The 17,992-nt window shown below is 51.6% G+C and overlaps 1 protein-coding gene across 1 annotated transcript in view; it reads right to left on the bottom strand.

The window, feature by feature from the left end:
* The window catches only part of BCO1 (beta-carotene oxygenase 1), a 29,859-nt gene continuing 13,012 nt past the window's right edge, over positions 1,146-17,992 (bottom strand). The window contains exons 6-11 of the mRNA XM_018061761.1: positions 16,741-16,964; positions 15,088-15,345; positions 7,970-8,075; positions 5,855-5,949; positions 4,445-4,556; positions 1,146-1,882 (exon numbers count right to left, since the gene is read on the bottom strand). Coding sequence (XP_017917250.1) covers positions 1,653-1,882; positions 4,445-4,556; positions 5,855-5,949; positions 7,970-8,075; positions 15,088-15,345; positions 16,741-16,964 — 1,025 coding nt within the window. The 3' untranslated portion in view covers positions 1,146-1,652. The remainder of the gene's footprint in view (positions 1,883-4,444; positions 4,557-5,854; positions 5,950-7,969; positions 8,076-15,087; positions 15,346-16,740; positions 16,965-17,992) is intronic.

Here is a 17,992-nt window from a genome sequence, read left to right as displayed (position 1 = left end):
TCGAGATAAGTCGGATGTCCTAACACTGACCTCTGGTGTTTTTGAAACTGAGAAGAAAAGACGTGGTGTGCCAGGCTTCCTCATCGGTCTGGTATCTCACCTGTCTTCCTAAGCAAGGCAAATAAACCATGACATACTTTTCTTCCATGCCGAACTGCGCCCTTTTTCATGGCCACATCTGGGTACTGTTTGGCAATGAGAATTGAGTAGAATAGAGGTGGGGAAGCATTTTTTAAATACCACCCTCTTCTCAAATATTTAAAGTAAAATGATGAATAGGTGAGTAACTGTCCCATCTGTTAACTCTTTTCCGTTCCTGCCACCCAGATGCAGGCCTCCATCACATGTTTCTTAGGCCACCATGGTTGACATTTCCTCCCAATCCATCTTATCAATACTGGAGATGCTGACGTCCCCAGAGGAGAAGAGCAGATGGTCTTCATTCTGCCATCCCCAAGGTTTATTTATTTATTTTGCCATCCCCAGGGTTTGGGTTTTTGTCTGATGGGCTCCATGAGCTGAGCTGAAATGGAAATGACGGAATGGTAAACGAGGTTTTGAGGGAGCAACAGGGGAAGAAAAAGAGACCAAGGATGGCTGGGAGAGGAAGCTGGGGCGTCATCGTTGGTCTCTATGTGAACCACCTTCCTGGTCTTCCTGGGAGACCTTCAGTAAAATATGCATTTCTTTAAAACAAAAAAAAAAAGTACCCACTTCTTGTTGGTACATTACAGAGTTGGACTTCTTTGTTGGCGGAATTCATTCATCCAACAAATATTTAATTGAGAGCCTGATCCACCAGGAAGTTTTCTAGGTGCAGAGGGTAGAGTAGTGAATAAAATACACCCAACACAGGACAACTTGGATGAAAACAAACAACAATGGGCATGAGTCTCCAGGGAGCACTGCCGAGGGGACTCCTCTCCTGTATGGCTCAGATGCACCTCAATGCCCTGGCTCTCAGTCAGCCAAGACAGGACTCAGTCCTGGACCCCAGCCCCTCCACGCCCTCCTGCAGTGGGGGACCCCCACACCAGCCCTCTGGCCCCCTGGGTGTACCACGAGGCGCCTGTCTTTGCCTCTGTTTCTCTGCCTTAGAAGATCTTCAGAGGAAGAAGCCATACAGAAAAATAAAATTAGGTCTGAATGGGCTTTTAAGGTTTTATTTCATATTATGCCATGCCTTGCATGGAATGACCACAAAGCACACGCCTTCTGGGTCAGCTGGTTGAGAAAGCTGGAACTCACGACCAGGTCCACTGGAAAGCAGAGAGGGAAGGGGGAGCAATGATAAACGCTTCTGTGTCTCTTCTCCAGTGGGTCATATGTGCCCATTCTAGGGACAACAATTATGTGACAATACAGTTTCTGATTCATGGTCACGGTCTTTGTACTCAAGGAAGGGGGCTTTCTTAGAAGGGCTAGAGCTAATCAAGAAATATCTGATTGACTTTCAAGCAAGGTCCTCATGGCCAAAATAAAATAAGAGAAAAGATACTGACAAGTTCTGTTTTCAGAACGTTGACTCACAGCAGCTGCGGAAAGAATAAGTGCGAAATGGAATGAAGGACCACCTCTCCTGCACCCCGCCCGGGGCGGGACCAGCCGTGAGCTGGGCAGAGCTGGTCCCCAGGACCAAAGCCTCCAGGCTGTCAGGTCCGTGGGGCCGCTTGTCCGGCGGCAGCCCTGGCCGGCGCCTCCCGGGAAGGGGCCTGCTTCCCCAGGTCCCAGCCTGCGTCTGGGATGAACAGCCCGTGGATATCCAGGTGCATCTCCACATCGACGGACGCACGGGCCAGTTCCGTAAAAGTTCTGGCATCGAGAACCAGCAGAAAAGGCGACTTCTGGGGATCGGTAGAGACTATGGCCGATAAGATAATCCCTTTGGGGAAACAAAGAGAGACATTTTTTAAAAGCACAGCCTGGAACCTCTTCCAGCCTGGGTGGGGGCTAAGTTTCTCAGCTCTGTCTCCCTGTTCTTTGACTGTACCTCATGCGAAGAGTTGACTCATTGGAAAAGACCCTGATGCTGGGAGGGATTGGGGGAAGGAGGAGAAGGGGACGACAGAGGATGAGATGGCTGGATGGCATCACCAACTCAATGGACGTGAGTTTGAGTGAACTCCAGGAGTTGGTGACGGACAGGGAGGCCTGGTGTGCTGTGATTCATGGGGTCGCAAAGAGTCGGACACGACTGAGAGACTGAACTGAATCCAAACAGAAGGGAAGTGAATCTGATATTCTGTGTGAGCTGAAGGGAAAGGCCAGGGAAATCAGAAGGCTTGGGTGGGCTTGTCCCTTCACCTTTCTGAGCCTCAGTCTCTTCATCTGTAGAGTGGGGATAATCCTCACTGAGAGGTTGCTCAGAGGATCTTGCACGGTCAGTTTTGAAAGCACTTTGTGAATTATTGCATATACAGAAGAATGGCTATTTTCCTACTATTTAGAAATTCCAGTTACAGTGAATCAGCTTTAACACTGCACTTAGCCTAAACTCAGACCAGCCGCATTCAAGTGGCATTTGAATAAGTCCAGTCCACCTCAGGTGTGTGCAGCTTTCCCCTTTGTGAAATGAGAATAGTCTAAATATTCACTCTCAAAGGGACAGAGGGCTAAACAAAATAGAGCAATAAACTTCCAGCAAATATTCCTGATTCTTCCCAAGGCCTCCAGGGTTTCAGAGAGACTGAGCACAGCTGAGGTCAAATCAGCTTGGACTCAAACCCTCCCCTGTGTATGTACTGGGCGTGCAACCGTGGGTAAGTGACCTCACGCTCCGAGCCTCTCCTCTGGTGGAATGAAGACAAGGCTGCTTCCTGTCCACAGGAGAATATGCAGGGCGTACATGCCCAACCTGGGGGAGGCCAGCCTTGGCAGGAGGTGGCACCAACTGCCCCCCACCTTAGAGGCACGGCAGTGACACAGACCCCCTGCCTGGCACGCTGTGCCAAGCAGGTCAACAGGGAGACACTCCCAGGTAGAAAGCCACTCCCTTCTCGCCCGAGGGGAGCAGCTGGCAGGCTCAGCGGGCAGCCTGCCCTCCCCCCAGGTGTTGGCAGCCCCACCTAAGCTTCTAGTTACCCTGCCTGGCATCCCCAGGGGGATGGGCAGGGCATTTCTGGGGCAAAATCAAGGAGGGAAAGGACCTTTTGGTCAGGTGGAAACCTGTACAAGAGAGGAATCCCATGAGCTTTTCGAGGGGCTCCCTGTGGCCCAGACGGTAAAAAAGCATCTGCCTACAATGCGGGAGACCTGGGTTCGATACCTGGGTTGGGAAGATCCCCTGGAGAAGGAAATGGCAGCCCACTCCAGTATTGTTGCCTGGAAAATCCCATGGACAGAGGAGCCTGGCAGGCTGCAGTCCATGGGGTCATAAAGAATCAGACATGACAGAGCGACTTCACTTTCACTTTCTGGAAAGTTTATGTGCTCAGAGGAGTTACAAGTTCTGACCCAGCCACCGCAATGCATTTTAAAACCAAGATTCCACACTCTGGGCCAGGGCAGTGTTGCCCTGTGGAAAGGAAGTGGGCTTTTGTGTTAGTCTCCCCCAAAAGGAGGTCTCTCCTTCTGCCCCTGGGAGATGTCGCCCGAGTCCTTGGACTGTTGGTCTGATGAGAGAGTCTTTGTTTACCTGAGGCCGTGCCATCCAACCTGGCCTAGCAAAGTGATTCAGAGGAGGCCTTGGGCCACAGGGCTTCCCAGGAGGCACTACTGGTAAAGGACTCACCTGCCAATGCAGGAGACATACAGATGCAGGTTGGATCCCTGGGTCAGGAAGATCCCCTGGAGGAGGGCACGGCAACCCACTCCAGTGTTCCTGCCTGGAGAATCCGATGGACAGAGGAGCCTGGTGGGCGACCGTCCATGGGCACGCAAAGAGTGGGACACGCCGGAAGCAGTTTAGCACTTGGGCCACAGCCGTCAGCTCGACCTCCAGAGGGGCGAAGACTAGAAGCCAGCACGGTCGGCGTGACCACGCCCCACACGGGCTCCGAGGCTGAGGGAGCACCCCTGGCTGGCCTCGCTCCGTGGGGGTCGTTGGGGAAGTGGGAGTGGTCCATGACTCCCGCAGGGAGGACCACCGGAGACCACCCATGGGACTCTCCCGGATGCCACCCCACTCGCCTTTTCTCTTTCAGTCTGTACCCTTCCGCTGAGATAATTCGTCACCCGAGTGTAATAGCATTCAGTGTGTTCTGTGGGTGCTCCTACTGAAGCTGAGGGTGGTCTTGGGGACCCCTGAACTTGCAGCTGATGTCAGAAGTGGGGGTGGGCTTGGGGATTCCCTCGCCCTACCGCTTTGCAGTCAGAACCGCCTGGACTTCAAAGCATGGCGGCACCAGCTGTGTGATGAGGCCGGAGTCGCTGCCCCCGAACGGTGTCTCGGTTTGAGGGGTGACAAGCACACTGCAGCAGGCCGGTTACCCTTCCCGGGCCTTACCATCATCCTCGTCCTTGGCACCCGGTGTGGGCACGAACAGGGGCTCCGCCGGCCAGCAGTGTTCCTCTCCCCACTTCAAGGAGGACTTGGTGAGAATGTCGTATTTTATTATCTGCTCATGCAAAGTGGAGAAATGCGAAATGAATGGTTGCAGAGCGTGCTCATTCCCAGCGAATAGGAAGGCGTCACGGCCCCAGAGAAGGAGTGAGCGCCTCAGATGGGGACCTCACACTAGCGAGCACAGGCCCCAGATGACACCTGCCTCTGGTCAGCAAAAAACAGAAAGGAAAGCAGCTCCCTTCCTTCTCCAACTTTAAGCTAAGGTCCTCCCGCCACAGCAGAGCTGATATATACTCTGAATTCTTCAAGAAATAAGAACCCTGGATTTATCTGGTATTGGGCACTATATTGCAAATTTTATACATATCAGATAATCTAACATATTCAATGCCCAGCCTTTAAAGCATAATGTGCTTTCTTTATTGCTTTCCAAGCCCGAGTCCCTGGCCTTCTCTCTGTCTCTAATAAGCCTCTTTCCCCTCAGGGTGTGGGATTAATGGGGAGTGACGCGGGGCGTGTGGATGTGCGTGTAGGAACCTTAATTCTTCTCATTGTACATTCCTGCACTGCTTGTGTTTTTTAAAAAAAGATTTCCCATTTTCTTACTAAAACCTGAAGCTACTAAGGAAAAGTGATGTCTGTACAGCACTCAGCATGGTCCCTGGGAAACAGCAAGTGTTCAACAAACAGCAGTTTAAGAACCAAATATGAACCGCTGTGCTGAACACCTGAAACTGAACATCAGCCCCGTTGTTACAGTTGTTGAGTTGCCAAGTCGTGTTCGACTCTGTGACCCCATGGACTGTAGCCTGCCAGGCTCCTCTGTCCAGGAGATTTCCCACGTAAGAACACTGGAGTGGGTTCCCATTTCTTTCTCCAGGGGATCTTCTGGACCCAGGGATTGAACCCTCGACTCCTACATTGGCAGGTGAATTCTTTACCACTGAGCCACTATACTTGAATAAAAAAATTTTTTAAAGCAAAATAAATCCTCCAAGTTTCAGCTCTACCTTCCCTGCCTGGGACAAAGAGTTCCTTGAGGGCAGGAAGCAGGATCCTCCTGTTCACTTGCTTTTCCTGGGTGCCTAAGCTGGTGCTCAATAAACATGCATCTGATAAAGAAATCTATGGATAAACTCTGGCCGCCACGTTTTACCTGAGTGAAGCCCATTAGGTGCAGTTCCCTCTCCTGGATGCTCCGTCGTTGCTTCAAGCGTATTTTGTCCCACACTGACCTCACTCTCTGACCTACCCCCATCCCCAAGGGCATCTCAGTCCTGACATCCCTGAGAACTCAGCTTTGCAGACAGACATGACCATCCCAGGCTGCCACCCGCCGGGGACCAGTACCTTGGTTGGGATGGGGCTCCACTGGACTCCAGCCGCAAAGACATAGCGGTATGGCTTTCCATTGTGGGCATAATTGATCCGAGGCAGTTCTAAGCCTGGAGAGAGATGACACGGCTGACAGAGCCCCCTTCAGGAGGGCTGGGACCACCCGCCCTTCATGGCATCCAGGCCAGGCATCCTTTCTACAAAAATGGCTCCCAAGCCAGGATCCCTGAACTCCTGTCAGGCCCTGAGTTGGATCAAGGGTGGTCAAAGGGCAGGAGGAGGGAGCCTTGGGTAATTACCCCAGCTCCATCAGAAGCTTCGGGAGCAAGGTAAGATAGACCTTGGTTTTTAAGTATATAAACATCTTTAATTATCCAAGATAGAAATCAAAGAGAATTACATGATTAAAATCAGAGGCCACTGCAACTTTTTAAAAGCTCTTAAAAAAAAAAAGTATGTGCATTTAAATGTTTGTGGGTGTGAACAGAAACTTCTGAAGCGTGGAGGAAGCATCAGTGGGGAGTATTTAAATAAATCTCATGAAATCGTATAATAAAAAGTAATATTTACAAAGAATTTTAGTAACATGGGGAAATGTCCCCATCATAACATTAGATGTAAAAGGCTGCTTAGAGAATTATCACCACTATGTTATAAATGTAGAGGAAAAGTTCAGGAGTGCTGCTGGAGTGATAACTTCCTTATTGTGGCTCATAGTTTATATTTTCCATTCTAAGTTTCTCATGTGAAAATTTCATTACATCTATTACTTTTTTAATCCAAAAAAGCCTTCACATTTCATCCATGTCCATGTATACATATTTACATGTGTCTGCTGTGCCAAATTAAATTTCTAAGTCCCTGCCCCGTGGCATGGGGCAACGATGTGGGGAGCCGGGCCCCTGGAGCCCGGCCCCTCCACTCCACAGCCATGTCCTGGGCAGGCCAGTTCACTCCTCACCTGCGTACTGAGCACAGCCTGCTCTGAGCCAGGTTCCTGTCTCGTGCTGGTGACAAGCCTGAGCACAGGGGCGCAGGCCCTGCTCCACAGACTTCTGCTCTACGACAGTGGTTCTCAGTCGGGTTGCAGGCCCCGGACGCTGCTCAACAGCTGCAATGCCCAGTGCCGCCCCCTCCGCCCCGCGTCTGCAGCGCTGGGCTGGGAAGCCTTGCTCCGGGGGCTGTGGCTTCTCTCCGAGGGGCTTTACGTTCTGCATGTCACACAGCCTTTCTGAGGCCCAGTTTTCTCCTCTGGCCACCAAAGGAGATAGCACCTGTTCTGCAGGGCGCTCTCAGTGTGCCCAGGTGGAGACCTGCGTATGCCGTGCTGTCCAGCACATGGCAGCCTCGGAACTGTGGTTTCCTCAGGTGTAGGCCCTGCAGTGGGATTGCTGCGTCACATGGTAGTTTTATGCCTAGTTTTCAAAGACATCTCCATACTGTTTTCCATAGTGGCTGAATCAGTTTACATTCCCACCAACTGTGCAAGAGGGGGGTTCCCTTTTCTCCATACCCTCTCCAGCATTTATTTTTATAGATTTGGTTTTTTTTGGGCTGATGATGGCCATTCTGACCAGTGTGAGCTGATACCTCCCTGCAGTTTTGATTTCCATTTCTCTAATAATGAGTGATGTCGAGCATTTTTTGCAAATGCACGGCAGCATTTGAGACAGAGAACAAGTTGGTGGTTACCAGGGAGGGGGGAGGAGGGGGTGATACAGGGGTGGGGAGAGGGAAGTACAGACTGTTGGATGTAAGACAGGCTCAAGGACGATTGTACAACATGGGGAACAGAGCCAATATTTTGGAACAACTAAGCGGAAAGTAACCTTTAAAAAGTGTACAAAAATTTAAATGCAATAAATAAATAAATGTTTTAAAAGAAAGCAAAAAATTACATGGCAGCATTCAAAAGGCCAGCCATGAAAGTTCCTGGGTCTAGAGACCACCCCAGTGCTGGGAGGGGTGTGAAGGTGCATGAGAGAGAAGGGTCTCCAATACAATGCCTAGTGCCCCACAGCTTCCTTTCCCTCCCTGGTCCACACACAGCTCCTCTGCAGTGGAAGGAGGCGTCACGTACAGAGGACATTCACCCCTTCCTCTAAATGCAGGAGAGAAGCTGTGCTTTACCTTCGTAGAGCAACTCCGGCTGACAGTAGACTTGGCCATCTTTCTCCTTTAGGGCTCGTGCTGTTGTGGACGACAGGTTGATTAAATTGGAGCCCACTTCTGCATTCTGAAAGAGATCAGTTTTTCCAAATAAATCAAAACGTTGTCCAGAGCAAACACTTGCTCTATGTGCGCATGTTTAAAAGAATGCTTCAGTGTCTGTCATCTGGTTTTGGCCTCACGGTAGCCACCAGAAGCAGCTATCACATGATTGGTGTTCTCAGTTAAAAAGGAGAATCCGGGACTGGAGGTGACTCCCTGAAGAAGGCAAAGCTGGTGGGTTGTGGAAAGGGGCTCCGAAACCCTGGAACTTTTCTTCTGCTCTGGGCTGCCTGATCCCTCACAGGCGAAATGGATGTACTTATTAGTGAAATGATGTCCTTATAAGTTCTTATAAGGTCTCGCTTTTTAAATACTCTATGATTCACCTGTCAAAGGCTGCATCAGTTATTAAAAAGGTGTTTACAAAGAGTTCATAATAACACGGGAAACACCGAGTGAAAGAGCAGCAGAGAGAACTGCAGACGCTGTCTGAGCTCAGCCATGTCCAAAAAGAAAAGAAATCACGTTGAAAAGAGCCTGGGAGAAATGTGCCAAATAGTAACAACAGAGCATGCAGTGGGTGATGGAGACTTTAATTTCTTTGTCTATGTCTTTCCAGATTTTCAGTATTTCTTCTACGAAAAAATAGGAGAAAAACAAACAAACAAGCAGGAAAGGAAAACAAACATGAGATAAAAATTCCTTGGGAGGAAAGAAGATCTATGAAGGACATCTCTTGGTCTTAAGTGACAGTCACCACTTGGTTTAGTACTTTAACCTGGGAGAGAGACGTAACACAATCAATTAAATATCTGCCGAGCAGCAGTTACTCTCTGTGTCCCACACACTTGCCATGGTACTTGAACAAGTTACTTGACATCTCTGAAGTTCAGTTTCCCCACCTGTATAATGAGGTATAGCACAAGCATTGTATGAATAGCATATGCATCTCCGAGTTATCATGCAAATTAAATAAAATAACCCATGCTGTTGGCTTACAAGAAGGCCAGGTTAACAGTAAGTGCTAAATAAATGTTAACTGCTGTTGATCACGTAATTGTATTATTATATTATTATTATTATTATTGCCACTGCCCCTGGCAGGTGAGTTCAGGTTGGGCACTTGGGAGGGGGATGAGGAACAAGACCACCAGGATCTGAAATCCCAGGAGGAGAATTACTGTCATGCCTGACTTCTCATTTAAACTTTTCTTGACTTTCCAAACGTCTCCAAACAAGTTTTTATGATGAAAACAAATCGATAAACGGCAACCCACTCCAGTATTCTTGCCTGGAAAAATCCCATGGACAGAGGAGCCTGGTGAGCTAAAGTCCATGGGGTCACAAAAGAGTCGGACACGACTTAGCGAATACCCAACAACAACAAATTTGAACAACAGCAGCTTTTGGCTAGGAAGGCAGGACATTTCCTGCATCTTAGAAGCTGAATTTTGAGATGTGTCTAGTGCAATCCCAGTGGACAGAGGAGGAAACTGAGGCCCAGGGTAGGAAAGTGGCTTGCCCAAGGTCACAGTGGGGGAGCAGAAGCTGAGCCCAGACCTCCACACCGCGGTTCTTCTGCTCAGAAGCAGAAGCACTGCCCGCAGCAGGCGTAGCAGGGGCAAAGGCCCTGAGGCTGGTCCATCCCCTCCCATAGGTCTCAGCTCCAACGTCCCTTTCCCTGACAGCCCAGTATGCAGTGTCTCCAAGGTGTCTGTCCCACACTGTAATCACCTCCTGTATGGACCTGGTTCCTTCTCTGATGCTGTCTTCCCTGTGAAGACAGTGGCCACATTTCACCGTGTGCACGGCACACGGGCAGCTCCTAAGAAGCAACTGCTAAAGGAATGTGTGAACGTATGCCTTAACGAGCTTTTCCTTCAACTCTCGAGAGGCAGAACATGTGCTTTGCAGGTGGTTGTAAGAATCAGACAAAGGGCGTGAAACAGCCGTCCAGCGCCCAGCACATTGGGCGTCTTGTTGGTAGCAGCTCTTGTTTGCCTCCGCCTGTGCACACAGCCTCACAGACAGTGAGAGGCCCTGCCCGTTGCCTTGCAGTCACGAGGCAGCAGCCACGGGCCTCTGGTGCATGTCCTGGGCTTGATTCTCAGGGAGGCAGTCTGCAGACATGTTTTCTAGCTCCAGCATGAAACTGGTCAGACTGGTTGAGGCATGGACCGTGAATTTTTCCACACACAGCACTAACGAGCATGACTCGGCTGCTTTCTGTGGCCAGTGTGCTTGACTTTGGGAAGAAATCGCTCTCCAGCCAGAATTCAATAAAATCTTGCAGACTGGCTTTGAAATTCTTCAATGCGGGGGACCTCCCAGGAAGAACAGTTAATCTCAGTCATCCCCAAAAAACACTGGCTTTGAAGTTTGGCAGTCCTGGGTGTGAAATCTGACTCTATAGGTTTCTTCGTGAGTTCGAGCAGGCCTCCCTGAGACTAGGTGAACTGGAGCCTGCTTCCTCGTTTGTAAAACTGGGAGCAATCTGTAACTTCTGGACAGTTGGCGAGTGCAAGCGAAGGTTCCTTCGACTGGCGTCTGAACACCATGAGTAGGATTAAGTTAAATAATGGTTATGAAAACACCTGGTCCAGGGCCAAACCCACTGTAGTTAGTAACTTGGAATGAGACAGACAAGCATGCAAATCCCCGCTACGATGATTCTGCGACGTTGGGCACGTTACTTTCTCTCTCATCTGTTGTTATGGGGATGACAAATAACTTCAAGCACTCACATGCAGACTCGGTGAGGAGCATGCTGACCATTACACAGCCCCACACGTTTGAGGGGGGCATGGCAGCCCATTCCAGTATTCTTGCCTGGAGAACCCCCATGGACAGAGGAGCCTGGTGGGCCACAGTCATGGGGTCGCACAGAGTCGGACACGACCGAAGTGACTCGGCACCCATGCAACATTTGCAGGACCCAGGACGAGCACAGAGGCCCGCCAACCCTGTGTCCACACATACTAAACGGTTAAGTCAAACACCATTTTATCTTCCCTGCCTTTATACACAGAGCTTCAACTTGTTGTGGAACTGTGCCGTCCGGGTGAGGCAACCACCTCCAGCCACAGGTGGCTATTTAAATTTAAATTCAGTAAAAATTTAAAATTCTATTCCTTGGCTTCACTGGCTGCATTTCAATAGCCCAGGCATCCAGTCCAGTGGCTACTGCGTCGGACAGAGAGCATTGCCTCATCGCGCCAGTTTTCTAGTGCACAGTGCTGGGTCTGGAAGGACGCATGTGAATTTAGAATTCCAGGACTCCTTGGCCTTCTGGAGTGGGCTGCAGGGGAGAATGAAGGCCGGCCTCTGGGCCCAGGCTCCCCACCCTCTCTTCTCCTCCCTGCATGGAAGCCCTGGCCTCCCCGGCTTCCTCGTGGGCCTGAGGCTGACACACTGGCAGCTCTGTCTGCCCTCAGGAGGACAGAGGCAGGCAGGAGGCAGGTGTGGGACATCTGGGCAAGGAACTCAGGGATCCCAGGTTATGGCTGGGGTCGGGAGGGTGCCCTTCTGGGTGGGCACCCTGTGGCCCCGTGGGTTCCTCACCCTGTGGAGAAGGGCCACTGGAGAAAAGCCAGAACAGGGGCCCCTCTGGCCTGGATCTAAGAGAAAAAAAGGCATCTAACAGAGGGCCCAGCGCAGAAGGGGCCCTCAAGGAATGGGGCTTCTCTTGCTATCTGAACACAAGACAAACCAAATCCACGGAGCCAGGAGTTGGAGCCACCCCTTTGAGGTTGAAGATGCCACCCCCATGGCAGTGCACGGAGCCCTGCAGGGTGAGGGCAGGGCAGCTGGCACAGACAGGCCACACCACCCAAGCCCCTGGAGGCCCAGCCTCGCCTTAGACAACCCCCACACCACCCTAACAAACAGGCCAAGGGTACCAACAGGCCTCTCCTTCCTCTGACCCCAGCTGGCCCAAATGCCAGAGATTCTGGGACAGCTGGGAGGCCTCAGACTTCTGAACACACTTCATTCACTTTAGCCCATTCTACGTGGAAGGCGCTTTCCACTTTGGAAGTGTTCCAAATGCTAAAGGAAGGCCTTGTGTCCTTTGAGAGAACTTGCATCACCTTTCTCATTCATTCATTTAAAATATCTAAGGGCTTCAAGAGAACCCGCTGAGAGCCAGACCCTGTGATGGGTGCAGGGGATAAATGGCTGACAAGACCAAGAGTCCGGGCCCCCTGAGAGCTTTCACAGAAAAGGTGACCCAACAAGCTCATTACTCCTGGGATCAATGTGAGCAAAGAGTGGTAGGTGCCACTGGAATGTACAAACCCACTGAGGGAGTCAGGACGCCAGGCCTGAAGGATGAGCAGGAACTAGGATCCTGGGGTGGGTGTTGGGGGTGCCTGGGAGCCATGCCCACCCCGACCAGTCCCCTGGAGATTCTGCCTTCACTGGACTGGTGGTCCCGGAGGCCCCAGGCCAGTCCGACCTGCAGCCGGGATGAGAATGGAGGACTCATGGAAAGAGGACGACAGAGGGACAGCGACGTGCAAAGGCACCAGAATGAAGGGCATTTGAGAAAATGTGGCATTGCCCGCCCCCAAGGCCCCTCCGTAATGTAGATTGTGGATGGGATGGAATCGGAGCTTCTGGATCTGAACACACAGGCGTGTCTGCCTGCTCAGCCTTCCCCTGTCCACATGCAGTGAAGCAAGAAGACTTTTTTAAGGGACAATAAATAGCAATTAAGAAGCGTGGCCAGAGCTACCCTTCCCAGCGCTCACTTTTCTTTGCAGATGGTTCAAGCAGCGCCTGTTTAAGCTGTACAGGCTAAACTTCTTAGCTTGGTTCCAAGGAAGCAGATTGTTTGTCGAGCTTGTTAAGAGGTTGCAGAATCCTGCGGTGCGGGCATCGGGGGGAGAGTGCTTGCTCTCTGTGCATCACCCCAGGCTGAGGTCTGTGAGGCAGGGGGAAGGGTTGGCCTCAGGGCTCGCCCTCTGGGTGACAGCCCCCCACCCCGCCCCCATTGCACTCTGAAGCCAGGAAATGCTCCAAGCGCTGCACTGTGGAACTTTCCAGAGTGGGGGGCGCTGAGGCCAGGGGCTCAGGTGGGTATTCTGTGGGGCACGGCCGTTCATTCGTTAGCCCTGAATCACACCGGGAGAAAGTTCATCCCTTCTCTTCCAATCTTCCCAACTGGGTCAAGGAGAGCGTCTCAGTTAGGTGCCACTATACCCTTAACACTTAATACTTTTCCCAGTGTTCTCTTTAAGGAAGAGAGAGGGTCTTGGCAAGAGCAACAGCATCAGGCCAGTGCTCAGGACCTGTGCTTCATCACAGCACTTCGTGCTTATCGCTTCCTCCTTCGGCAGCACGCAACGCTGGCTTTGCCCTGGGTTGTCATAGGTTCCCTTCCACATGAGTTAGGGAAAAAGTGAGTTGATTTAAATGAAAACATGATTTTGTAAATTTAACAGAAGTGGTAGGAAATACAGTGAACATCATGACAGAGATACACAAGGGACTGCAGATGGGGGAAATGCTGGAGAGGAGAAAAGACCAGGCTCTGTGGTCTGACAAAGCTGGGCTCAAATGCAGGCCCCAGGGCCTCTGGCTGGGAGGGGTCTGGGGGGTGGCGGAAGCCTCCCTGGGCAGGTAGGAGTGTCTCCTGTTCCCTAGGCCTGCAGGGGGCCCCTGTGAGGGGTCAAGGTGACCCCCTGGGGAGATCTGCAGAGTTGTACCCCTTACCAGCTCCAAGGAAGGGCTCAGAGCCAGTCTTGCTTTGCTACCAGGCTATGTGACCTTGGGCACATTTCTTAACCTCTCTGAGCCTCAGTTTCTTCATCTGTAAAATGAGGCTAACGTGTGGATCTCTCCCATAGGTTTTGATCATTAAGTGAGGTAAAAAAAATAAAATGCTTAGCAACGTACCTGGTACAGAGACTGTGTTCAGTACAGATGAGCCATCAAAATGGAATTGAACTCAATTGGGTTTCATTTAAATTCATTAAGTCATGAAGTAAGGAAATTCTGGAGCCAGAAGCCTCTGTAGCCTTTAAAACCAAGCCCAGAGCCTAGGCAGCAGCACCCTAATTGGCGGTAATGTCTGGCCCGGTGGTCATTTTGAATATAAGAACAGGACTGTTCAACATCAGGAGATGAATCCCCACCGCAGACTGTCAGGCAAATATTTAAAATGATGTCACAGAAGAATATTTAATGTCATGGAAAGATGTTTAGATACTTGAGGAGGACAGAAAGCAGCACAAAAAATAGCATGTACATATTCAGTCATGAAAAGAAGAAGCACTGATACACGTCACAGCACTGATGAACTCTGAAAGCGTGCTAAGTGAAAGGAGCCAGCCACAGACCACTGCTCACGGTGTGCTTCCATTCCTATGAAATGTCTCAAATAGGCAAATCCACAGAGGCAGAAAGCAGGGCAGTGGTTACCTGCGGGCGGAAGGAATGGGGGAGGCTCTTTTGGGGGAAATGAAAATACTTTAAAACTGACTGTAGTGTAACTCTGTGAATATACTAAAAGCCATTGAACTGTATCCTTTAAATGAGTGAAAATGGGTGAATAGTATGGTACGGGAGTTATATTTCATTAAAGCTGTTAAAAATTATGCACAGCGCAATGTTCTCTCTAAAATTAAGAAATACATATTTACATGCTATATATTAATTTTAGAAAAGAAAACCATATTGTACATACTTTTTAACAGCTGTGATGTATATATACAATATGCATGTTATATGCATATATATCATTGTATACTAATATATATGTATATCTTCCAGTCTATTTGTCTATCTACGGAGAGAGAGAGACTTGGGAGGCAATACAAATATATTCGCAATGGGCTTATGGTGATTTTTTTCTTTTTCACTTAATCTATATTTTCTAAAATTTCTACCATGAATATGTTCAATATTTGGAAAAATAATGAAAGAATTTTCTGCCTTTCTCTGAGAACACCTCATTTTGAATTTCAATATCAATGAAATCAGGACCAAAGCCACTTCCCAAGTGGGCTCACCTCCCCCAGAACTCAAGCCGTTACCTTGTCCACGTGGAGGGGCAGCACAAACCTCTTGAGGGTGGGCACGGAGGTGAGCCTGGAGTTCTCCTTGAAGTCCTTATTCAGGTTGGCCAAGTAGAAGAGCTGGTAGAGGCTGCCGTCCTCATAGGCGATGACATCGAACAGGAGGCAGCCGTCCTCTTCATAGGCGTTGACGTGGTGAAACACCACCATGGGGTCCGTGTGATACTTGGTCAGCACGGGCTTCCGCGTCCTTCGGTCGATGATGTGGATGTGAGTCTGAAAGGAGATGCAGCCTGGGCTCAGCTCTCCCTCTGCCAGCCCCACGCTGCAGCACCGGGTGGGGGACAAGGCCCAGCCAACATTCACCTGCTTGGGACCCTGAAGCAACCCCTCCCCTTTCTGAGCTTCTGTGTCCCACTCCAGGGGGCAAACCTCACCAGAAGCCATGGGGAGGAGGGAAGCCTTGCCGCACGGGGTCTCAGCCTCACCTGGAGGACCGGACCTTTCAGGAAGGCCCCTGAAAGTGCAGCCTCTCTCTGACCTTCACTCGACTGAGATCCAGGTGGGCGGCAGTGGCCACCTCCCTGGCAAAGGCCAAGTTGGGGAGAACCAGTCAGGGCCAGCCCTCTCAGCTTCCTCAGGTCCCACCCATGGCCAGAGCCCCTGAAGCCCCATCCTGGGCCCCCTCCCCTGACCCCAGCCCACTGCAGGTTGTCCCAGCAACCGGGCTTCCCTGGAGGGCTAAGGTGCCGAGTGACCGGTCTAGTCAAGCTGATAGCCCAGTAGGCCTCCGCACACACTTCTTTCTGGGTGTCACAGGCAGTATTGCTCTGGGTGGCAATTAGCCATGTCTGCAGCCCCAGTTGCTTAATCCGAGGGTGAAGGGGTGTTTTCTTTCTTTTGGCAGCTCTGGCCTGACCATCCTCCTCTGAAAGGAGGGAGGGGCAGCTCCAGCCACCTCCTCTGACTCATCGTCCCTTTCTCTCTTTCCCCAAAATCAAGCTCTGAAGTTAAGTGGGGGTGATGAGGGCTGAGTGTTGCAGAGGGGGAGGGACAGTGGGCTTGGGAGATGAACACAGGGTGAAGTGACAGGTACTTCTTTCCCATAAACCCAATCCTGGGGTCAGCTGCAGGGACTGCTCAGAAAACTCTCCAAATGCATTCAAAGCCCTGCCGGAGCTCGGGGGCTCTCACTAGGGACTCTCTGGGGCCAGAGATCCCTGGGGGATCACTGCAGCCTGGAGGCCTATGGGGCCCTGATGCTCCAGGTCCCCCAGAGCAAACCCACTTCCGCTGGCCCCCTGATGGCTCCCTTGCCCAGCTCACTCAAGCCACAAACACTGACACATTTCAGGGGGAACTAGAGAGATAAACCCCTGACACTTTCATGCAGTTTATAGTCCAGTCAGGGTGAGGCCAAGGGTCAGTGACCAAATGTACAATACGTGAAGGATGATGGCTGAGCACGACTGGGAAAATGAGGTGGGAGGTGGAGAAAGCCTGGTAATGGGGAGGGGTCTGTGACAGCTAGGGGGACCTCAGGGCTTGGGGGGGGCCCTTAGAGCCAGACCTGGATTCATCAGGGGAGGGAGCCAGCTGGGGAAGAGCATTCCAGTGGAGGCTGGCTCTGGCTGTCCTGGGGCTGCAGGGGGGTCCCCAGCCGGGCCTTACCTTGTCCTCCCCGTGGAAGGCCAGGCAGGAAGCCCAGCTCACGCCCCGAATGTAGGCCGTGGCCATCTTGAGGATGTCCAACTTGAAAGGCTGCTCGAGGAAAACGACGTAGTTCTCGGTGACTCCGAAGCTGTGGTAATAGCTCGGGGAAAGGAGGGAGCGGGCGGCGATGGAACAGAAGACCTCTGCATCCTTCAGGGGGCTCCGGCCCTCCTTCCTGCCCCCTGGGGAGAAGCCAGCCTCTGAAGCAGCTGGGACCTGACCAATCCCCAAGGACACCACAGGGCCACTGCCTCCCACAGCCCAGCCCCTCAGCCTGCCCCACTGAGGAGAACCTTTGAGAGTCGACAGCAAACCGGGCGAAGGGCTGCTGCGCGGCTGAGGCAGGGATCGGACCTCCCCCCCATCCACCCCCAGGGGGCTGGTTTAGTCTGAAACCTCCCCAGGCTCAAGGCCCCTGGGCCTCTGGGCCTCAGGGCCAGGTGTCGGCAACTCTGGCCTTGGGCTAAGCCGGCCTCCACCTGCTTCCGAAATAAAGGTTTATCTGGAGCGTGGGCCACGCTGCCGCCTCCTGCAGAGTCCACAGCTGCTTTGCCTTCAGGATTCAGAGTCGAGCAGACGTGGCACAGACCACACAGCCGGCAAAGTCTCAAATAGTTAGGCTGGGGCCCTTTACAGAAAACATTTGCCGACTCCCGCTCTGGAGCAATGCTCCTCAAGCTTCCACGTGCACGCAGATCGTCTGGGGGTCACGACAAAGTGTGGAGGCCGACTCAGCCTGTGGGGCAGGGCCTACGGCTCTGTATGTCAGTCTCCCAGGCCATGCCCTGGAGCAAGGCATGGCAATCCACTCCAGTGTTCCTGCCTGGAGAATCCCCACGGACAATCCCCACGGACAGAGGAGCCTGGCAGGCTACAGTCCACGGGGTCGCAAACAGTCGGACGCGACTGAGCGGCTAAGCAGAGCCACACCTGAGCCGTGGGCTAGCTTCCCAAGGTTAAGCTTTGACATGTTGCTGGGGCCCATTGTCTGACATGCATCTCACGGGGTTTCTATGAATTTCTCTTGGCATTGCCTGTTCTGAAACCCCTAGGGGTGAGCCCAAGTGCCTGTGCTGATATGATAGACTGTGACAGTCAAGGTCGGCGGTATGATTCCCATTCTACAGATGGGAAACTGAGGCTTGGGACAGCCAAAGGCACAGGGCTAAGCCAAAAGGACACAGTCCCCTCAGCCTGGCCACCTCCTCTG

The sequence above is a fragment of the Capra hircus genome, chromosome 18 (assembly GCF_001704415.2).
Source record: "Capra hircus breed San Clemente chromosome 18, ASM170441v1, whole genome shotgun sequence".
NCBI lineage: Eukaryota > Metazoa > Chordata > Mammalia > Artiodactyla > Bovidae > Capra > Capra hircus.
Note: the sequence above shows the minus strand (reverse complement) of the source record. Positions and strands in the feature narration are given on the sequence as shown.